The sequence below is a fragment of the Olea europaea genome, unplaced genomic scaffold, assembly GCF_002742605.1.
Source record: "Olea europaea var. sylvestris unplaced genomic scaffold, O_europaea_v1 scaffold111, whole genome shotgun sequence".
NCBI lineage: Eukaryota > Viridiplantae > Streptophyta > Magnoliopsida > Lamiales > Oleaceae > Olea > Olea europaea.
In genome coordinates, this window is record NW_019228469.1 from 753441 (window position 1) to 762999 (window position 9559).

Here is a 9559-nt window from a genome sequence, read left to right on the forward strand (position 1 = left end):
CTCCCCCCCCACCCAAAAATCAGTTTTGGATTATACTGTGTCTACCTTTGCTTATTGTCGTAGTCACATTCTCAATATTTCTTATCCTCAACTTTTCTCTAATTAGCATATTTCGACCAAGATGATGATCTGTCCTGTTAAAAAGGTATTAAAAAAATCTTATTTAACCTTCATGTTTTTAAATAAGTAAAGAAATAATATAAATAAATAAAAAATCCCACATGCTAATCAAATATTTGACCTACACGAATTAATGATAATAACAAAGATTGAATACTTTTAGTACAATTATAGAGTGAAATGTGAAATCAATGTCATGCGGATATAGTGCATGGTGAAACTTACTTTAAAGTTAAACTCTGAAGGCATATTCAATGATAGTGTAAATTTCGTTGTAAATTGACATATTTAAAATTATTTTTGCATCCTAATTTACATCTTGATGAATCTAAATCCAAATTCTATTCCAATGAGAAAATTTTGAAAAAATTAGACGCAAGTGGGTAGGTAGCTTTTTAACCTCTTGTGGATCTAAAGTAATATGTAAATTTACATCTTTTTTATTTTTCTTTAGAAAAAGCAACTTATATTTCCTTTATATCTCTCTATTGGAGAGTTTTTCGACAATTTTGAAGATCTAAATCACAATTTTATATCTAATTTAGAGCACAATAGGGGATGCTCAAAATATGCGCCTTATGTTGACTTATTGTGAATGTAATTGAGTTCATCTCATAAAAAGTTTACATTCATAATGTATATTTAATATATGCCAACCCAAATATGTTTACTTATTTTGAGTGTAGTATTATACTTTATGTTGACTTATTTTGAATGTAGTTGAGTCCACATCAAGATTAAATTAAATTATCCGTAGAGCTCTACGCTAGTGCAATTCAAAGAAGAGAAAAGTATTGAAAAAAAAAAGATGTCTATAGCAGGTTGATAAAAGTGTGTGTGTATATACACGAAAATGATCTCTTAAACACCAGTGATATAACACGCTATTCAATTGGTGAATAAGTTAATGGTAAGTCTCATGTATTTAATGATTCACCAATTAAATGATATGTCATGTCATCAGTGCTTAACATGAACTAAGCACCGATCTGAACAGCCCAACCTGGTCCAGGTGTCCAATCCTCAGTAACCGGTTCAATTTTACACTTACTAGCTGATACTTAGAAAGCTATTTGACAGTTGACATATAGAGAACCTTTGTGAACTTCATAAAAAGTGCTTAAGATCAGAAAAATAATACTATTACTCTTTTTATAAATTGTAACGCAACTACAAATTCAAAAGCTTAAACTAACGAACTTCCTTGCAGAAGGGGGAAAAAACGAAAATCCCAAAGAAAAAAGAGCAATAAGCAGAGTATTTGTAGCTAGCATCTCCTTTATACTACAGGAACTGTTTTATTGCCACTTGCCTCGTTCATATCTTCATTTTCACCTGACATCTCCTCTAGAGATTTCCCCTTCGATTCCGGGACCAAGAAGGTGAATAATAACCCCAAAAGGTTCACTATGCCTAACACGATGAGTGAATTTCTCATGCCGATTCCTGCTGGATACCCTGCATCAGCCTTTGCCTTGTCTTGGTTTTGAGCCAGATACAAGAACCCAAAAGCACCAATTATTGCTCCCATTTTTCCAGATGCAGCAGAGATCCCATGGCAGGTGGATCGTAATCTAGCCGGGAAAATCTCAGCAGGCACGACGAAGGTTGTCGCGTTAGGTCCAAAGTTTGCGAAAAAGAAGGTTAAGGAATACAAAACGATGAATCCAATGTGGTGGTCTTTGTGTGTCCAGTGGTCGTAAGGAATGGCCAAAGCAAACATGAAGATTGTCATCATGGAGAAGCCCACTAATTGAATTGCAAATCTTCCCATTTTATCAATGAGAGCCACCGTAAACCAGTACCCCGGGACAGTACTGCAAAGGGCGATAAGCGTTTGTGCCCTTGCAATTGTATAAACTTCTTGAATAGCATTCATCGTCTTTGCTGATGGAATCCATCCAATTGCGCTGAAAATATCCTTCTGGAACAAATTCTGGCTGTAATATGCAATGTCGAGCAAGAACCACGTGCTTGTGGTGCCGAGCAAGTGAAGTCCATGGCGACGAAGGAATTCCCTTGTTAATAAACCGAAAGAATTCTTCTGCTTTTCGGCTATTTGCTCAACCTTCTGCTGTTCAGCCTCAATGTCCACTTGTAAAACTTTCGACATATCTGCTGCAGCCTGTTGCGCATTCTTGGCAACGAGGGCAGTGTAACGAGCAGTTTCAGGCATCTTCAGTCGCCAATAATAAGTAAGTAAAGCCGGAAGAGCACCCGCCATCAAAATAATTCTCCAAATATAATCTGCCTGTGGGACAGTGGAGCCAATTGGATCAACCGCATAAGCTGGAGCCTTGAATCTGGCATCAAATGCAGCCGAGACTATCATTGCAAATACACCACCGGACAGAATCCCAAAACCTTGCATTGCAAACACCGCAGCTATGAAAGCACCACGAGTCTTCTTATTCGCGTATTCAGACATAATTGTTGCCGAAAGTGGATAATCACCGCCAATGCCAAAGCCAAGCCAGAATCGGAAAAAACAGAGAGTAGCCATTACTGATTTAGGATCTCTGCCAAAAGAAAGGCCAGATGCAACGGAGCAAATAGACATGAGCATGAGCGTGACACCATACACTCTCTTTCGGCCCATTTTGTCGCCCAGCCAGCCGAAGAAAAGCTGGCCAGCAAGTGTTCCGCAGAGGGCAACACCGTTGACAGCAGCAGATACATTGGGAGGCAAACTCCCTGGCTTTGATGATCCTTCAACGTGGTAATAAATCCGGCCAAGCATTTTAGTTACGAGAGAGATGCAGAAGAGATCGTACGCATCCGTAAAGAATCCCATTCCAGCAATTATAATTGCAGTAAAGTGATACCATTGTGTTTTAGCCACATCAAGAGCATTAAGCACATTCAAATTCTCCCCAGCCATTGCTTCTTCTCCGTCTTGTCAACAACTTCCTCGATCTAACTGGGAAAGAAAAAAACGAATGTTCAGATATATCGATTAAATAAAATCTTTTACTGATTCTATTCCAACAAAACCAAGAAAACAAAACTGGACGATCAAAATTTGAATATTAGTTCAAAAACAATTCAATCAACTAAGTTTTATTTCCATTAAATTTCATATCGATTCGCTAATGATAAACAATAATAAGAGAAGCATGCATATCTCTTATTATTATAAACGCTACAAAGAAATCAATCGAATTATATATATAAACAAAGAGAAGGATAATCAACAAAAACTAGCATAAAAGAATTGAACAATGCAAGCAGATCATACGTGAAGATTAATAGAAGAAAAAACCGGCTCGCTGATGAAAAAAGAGAAAATCTTCTGTGAATGTAGGTTAAAAAAATCCAAAGGGAATTAGATGGTATTTATAGAATCGAAAACTCGGAATCTTCGCCGGTATATTCCCTCTAATTACCTAGAAGTGGAAGAATTAAATGTCGATTTTTGTTGAAGCAGTTGAGATCTTTCGGACTCCTTTTTCCAATATATATGATATTCATATACTTTGTGGAAGTGGAGTGCAATTGATCATCCGCATTTACTTAAAAACGCACGACTCCTGATTTGTATTTGATTTAGGACTTTGTTAAGATAATTTCCTACTAGTTATAAATTAATTACCATATATGAATAACCATTGTAGCAATCCTAATTAAACTATATAACTATAATATTTTATTTAAAATGGACAAGAGTTTTATTCTAACTCAATTCTCCCGTTTCCCATATTTTTGTAACACGGATTGCTCAAATCAAATACAATTTTAGCCCTTCTTTGAGTCCCAATATTCTAAAAATTCATTTTTTTCAAAACTCATTTTCAATCATATATTTTTCAATAAAATAATATTGCACACAAATTTAAAACTTTTTCTTAATTTTGAACAATACATTCTTTCCTCCCAAAATGGGGCTCAAACAATGGCTATATATTCTATTTGAAGGAAAAGATGATGTGACTAATAGGCAACTTGTTAATTAAAAACTTAACAAATAAAATATATTATACAAAATATTTATATTATAATCAAATAACAAAGTCGATAATGTTTCAAACGATCGATTAAATACTATCTGTCTTGCAATTTTAGATACAAAAATATTAATCAAATTTGAATAAACCACATTTTCAACCATTTTATTTCTCAATTGATAATATAGTCAATCCGTTCAATCTTTTATTGTGATATAGTTGATCGAAAATAAGGTATTGTTAACAAAATTTTGTAACTAATATGATATTTTCAAATGTTGTAGCACTTCAATTGCTTTCATTGCTTTACTTGATATATAGCACCTCAATATATGTAACTCAAAACATTAATCATTTCCATTAATATTCTAACGTCCATTATACTCCAGATACTCTCAAGATTCATACAAGGTTTCAACAAATTGGAAAAACTTGTATGCCTTAACTTTTTCAAATTTAACAAAAATCCAAATATCTCTTCATATTGTTTAAATTGTTCAAATCGAATTTTAGAGAAAATAGAGTTTGATTAATTATAAAACGAAAGCATTCAACAAGAAAAGATTCTTCAACTAATTAATTTATCTCATCGCTACTATTTTCGTTAAATTGTTTCTTTCTTCAAATTATACGTTTTTTCTTGAAATATAGCTTCAATTCCAATTTAACTTGCCATTTTTGTCAGTTTATTCGTGACATGTCTCTGCTACGTAAAATCTTGCCTCATCTTCAGTCAAAATATCCTTTCTCATAAGTAAGGTCATCATATCTCCACCAGGCAAATATTCCATAATGAGATACAAATGATCTTCATCTTGAAAAGAAAAATAGAGTTTGACAATGCAATTACTGTCCACCTCAGCAAGCAAATTCCTTTCAGCTTTCACATGCTCAACCTAATGGAAACCAGAATCTAAGGGCCAGTAATATTGTAAACAGAACCATATCAAAACCCTATGAAGACCGATAATCACATACCTGTCCTCTGCGAAGCATTTCGGATTTCTTAAGCTTTTTCATTGCATACACGTTGCCTGTTGTCTTTTCCCTACAAACTCGAACCTGTATATAAACCAGGAGCGAATCATTATAATTAAATTTTGTCCTTTATAGTCGAAAAGGACTTGAGCTCAGGAGGTCCTAATACTTAAATAGGAAAATGTTCAAAGTAAAATACAACAATATAAAGATGCCATTTTTTCAGAGGAGGCTTTACACAGTGAATCTCAGTGTTCAAAAACTATACAGTAAAATACATAAATTTTTGTCAAGTACAGGCTCCCATTAAGCCAAAACAACAAAATTTCTGGAGCAGACATATAAACGTAAATCACAAATACAAAAAAATAAAGGCACAAATTAAGTAATAAATTAATGAAGGAGCTTTAAATCTCTTGTCCAACAGCCTATCGATCAACATTGCACTTCTGAATTCATAAATATATAATATATGGCATAATGCAAAATTGAAATTCAGTCTTTTTTCAGGCATTCAAACAATGGATTTCATCTTGGTTGAAATCTGGCGATTATACCAAACCATTCTTCCAGCGAAGTGGTGTAATTTAAGCCTTTTTCTGGAAAAAAAAAAAAATAGCGAAAATATAAAGTAGTAAAAGCATCTCAATGACTCTAGGAATAATCAGATATAAACTAACATTTTGTTGTTTTAAATACAGTGACAGAGTAATAATGGAACAGTAAACTCTTTATGAACCATGAATTGGTAAACATACTAAAATGTAGTGCTGTAACACTTATCTAGCTTCCTCAGCTTTAAACTTTACAAGAAAAACGTGTTAAAATGCAACAGTAACATGTGAAACAATAATGATCGACATGAAGATTGGAAGTCTCTCTTTATTTTATTAATAATTCTGACGAGGAATTGCATACGCTTAGGAACTCTAAACTATATTATGAATGCCTTTACACTTAACCAAGCAGAAGATTATTGATCGAAGTGGAAACTTAAAAGAAGTTCTGGAAACTTGGTGCAAATTGATTCAGATATTCACGATCTTTGTGAGGTGTGCGGCTGGGGACAGCTTCAGCAACATCAATACCATTCTTTATTTTATAAGCACTTGGTTACTAAAATTGCTCATGCACCCAACTGAACCCAAGAAGGACCTATGATCTGACATTTCACCTCATGCCTAACAGTAATGAACAGTTATGAAATGAAGTCCATTCATGCTTTTTGTTTCACCAAGATAAGCACTTCCTGTTTAGTAAAGGGGAAAGGTCAAAACTTCTTTAGTGTCTTTATTAATTTTTATTCTTAGCAACAATCTATATAACAAATTCTTAGATAAATAGCACTTAACAAATTGAAGTACAAATATGAATAACAAATTGTGAAATTAATAATCAAAAGTAAATGAAATGAAGACAGACATATTTGTCATCAATGATCTTTACCTCCCCAAAAGCACCCTTCCCAATCATTGTCAGTAACTCAAAATCATCAACACCCATTTTGTGCCTCTGGAGGCGCATATATTCAGTTTCCTTCTTCTCTAAAAATTTTAATAGGTTATTTTGATCCTCCTCTGATACATCGGCATCAGCTAGCTTCTGTTCAAGTAAATTTCGCCTGTTTGCACAAAAAAATAAAAATAGTATTGCATGTACCCAGGAGTAGAAGATGGTTGCTTCATGAAAACAGTACAAATCTGAAAATATAGTGTCACTAAGCAACTACCATTCTGAGAGAAGTTTTACAGTGCAATACAAAAAAAAAAAAAAAATCAATGTAAGGCAAAAATTCTTTTTGCCGTTTCTAGTTAAAAACTTTGTCAGAGTAATGATAAAAGAAAGCAGTTGTGAAGAGAAATACATCAATCTCGACCTTGAAACGTATTGGTACTTAAAAATCTACTGAGGGTGCTAATGAGCATGGACCTCATACATCAAAACTAAATTTTAGTACTATTTGTTCTACAGGAGTTCTTAAGTAGCTGAAATACATAGTAAATGAAAAAATATGAAGTTTCACTTTAATGGTAACCATTTACTTGTAGGCATTCAGAGGATCGCTTGAACAGTGACTAAGCATTCCATTGATATGCAAATGCTAATTATACTAACTGAGTAGAATTAAGTTGCGAAAAACTAATGAATACCAAAATAAGAAGTATGAATGTTTCACAACACAATTAAATTACAGATAATTCAGGTCATGTGCCATACCGCTCCTTCCTCTCCTGCAGATTCTTCATCTGCGTCTTGTAATGATTTTCTATGTACTGCTTCGCTGCAGCAACTCTCTGTTTAGTGAGATTTGTGGCTTCCTCAGAGGAAAGCATCTTTGAATCTTCTCTTCCACTTCCCATTGAATCCTTCTTACTTGACGACCTCAAGCGATCCTGTGGTTGAAACTTCTGGAACCAACTCCTCGCTGAATCCATTAACTTCTTTCCCTCACGTTAAGAGGCAATATGTAGACAGCCACCTAAACAAGCCTCTCATTGACACGACTCATTTCATTCCCCAGATTTCAAAACCTTCCAATAACAAAAGATTACTTAAGTAAAATGTTTCTAATACGGAATACTGTATAAAATAACAATAAAAAACATGTATTATACTTATCTAAAACTCAAAACCTATCGATGACAAGAGATCCTATACACATTGAGAAATTTTGGATCTATAAAACTAATGAAGGTTGTTGCATGTTACAAAAAACAAACAGGTACACATGATTCGTTGCAAAACAAAAATTTCCTAACAAGTGGAGCAATTTCAGAAAAATGCCGTTGAAATCAATACTGAAAACTTTACAAATAGAACAAATCAAAATCAGAAAGGAAACTGAAAACAGCCAAAAGAAGAATGGATATGATGACGATCATGGCAATACATCGAATCCCAACAAAGATAAAAAAAAAATAATAATAATAAATAAAATAAAAAAGTTCTTAAAAATGAACAAAATCAAACATCCCCGTCATAAAGCTCGAAAGTTGACGAATCAAATTCCACAGAATTTCAAACTCACGCTTAATCGTCATATTTACAACATATAATTCATGAATTTTATATACAGCAGAGAATACTGATTACGATTCGATAAAAATGAAGAAAAGAAGTATCTGAAGAGGCAAATCAATAGGCAGAATGAACGGCCTACCGCCAAATCTGTGTCGGAGAGAGAGAAACCAGATCCTTGAAATACAACAGGTAATCTGACGTAATAAATAAATTGTGAATTAATAAATAAATAAATATAGGGTGAGAGACCGAGAGTTAATCCGCCATTTTCCAAGGTTGGAATTGTTATGGAAGCTTTGCTATTGCGACGTTTGCATGATCCGTCCGTTTGGTTGTCTTGTTAATAACAGCTTGTAGTTGATTTTTAAAAATTTTAATTCATATTATATTACGAATTACTCTTGGTGTACATAGAAATTGTATTATATTATTGATGTTGGTATTTTACTGCTCGTATGCCCGAATGTTCACCCAAATATAGACTAATCACCACATTGAACATTCATCTAAGCGGTTATCGCTCTAATCCACTAGAATCCAAACAAAGTGTGTCAAAATGCAAGAATCAGAGACTCAACAATCACTCGACTCCAAACTCTCAACCTCAACTCTCACTCTTTTCTCTCGTTTTTAGATTACACCAAGTAACCATGAGTTACCGCTCACCAAAAAACAATAAGGGTCTCTTTGATTGCAATAATAGAATTTGGGTGGAAATAAAACTAATTACAGGGGATTGAAATATCTAGAACTTGTTTTTATTGAGAATTGTCAATTAAATATGTTTGATTAATATAATTTTTCACATAGAAAATATTGAAATTTTGGATTTTTTGAACTTCGTTTGACTTTATTTTTCATAAAAATTGTCAATTAAAAGGATAAAATTTGTTACAATTTGAGATAGAAAAAAAACCTGAAAAGCAAAAAACCACCAAACCCATGGGAAAACATTTTCCTTAAAAGATGGAAAATTGTGCATAAATGGGTTGTACCAAGAAAACCAATTCCATGGAAATTTTTTGCCATCAAACATGCATTTTTGGATAGAAATGAAAAATGTTTTCCATTTTTCTAGAGATATCAGACATGTTCTAAAACTCTAACTACAATGGAGTCTACAGTGGACATCACCAAGAATACTAGAAGACTCAAGATTACAGACGAAAAGCAAAAATTTTCAGAGAGAAAACTATAGAGATGAAAGAGAGAATATATCCCTAAAATAATCTCGAACACCAACCAAATGAGAGAGAGAGAGACAGAATATAAAAAGTCACAATGCATCCATCATACTTAGTTTTTAAGTAAATGCAAGATTGCACACAAATGGCCAAATCGGGTCACATTTCACCATACTATCCAAGCCGCGTAAATAGTTTGTGCTACATCATTGGGCCACTGATTTAAGATGTTAAGCACATATATAACAATTGAATTAAAAGTTACTTCCACATGGCCTCCTAAAAATGAAATTACATTTTTACACCTAAATT

The 9559-nt window shown here is 33.5% G+C and overlaps 1 protein-coding gene across 1 annotated transcript; it reads right to left on the bottom strand.

Moving 5' to 3' along the window:
* Positions 1-1240: 1240 nt before the first annotated feature.
* LOC111373303 (inorganic phosphate transporter 1-4-like) lies at positions 1241-3426 on the bottom strand. The gene is made up of 2 exons (XM_022995812.1): positions 3359-3426; positions 1241-3040 (listed from the first exon to the last, which is right to left on the bottom strand). Exon 2 carries the CDS (start codon positions 2999-3001, stop codon positions 1400-1402), a length of 1602 nt encoding a protein of 533 aa, XP_022851580.1. The 5' UTR covers positions 3002-3040; positions 3359-3426; the 3' UTR covers positions 1241-1399.
* Between the last annotated feature and the right edge of the window lie 6133 nt (positions 3427-9559).

What these genes read in the sequence shown, in the direction of transcription:
- LOC111373303 (XM_022995812.1), bottom strand. Translation starts at nt 3,001, where the DNA reads ATGGCTGGGGAGAATTTGAATGTGCTTAATGCTCTTGATGTGGCTAAA.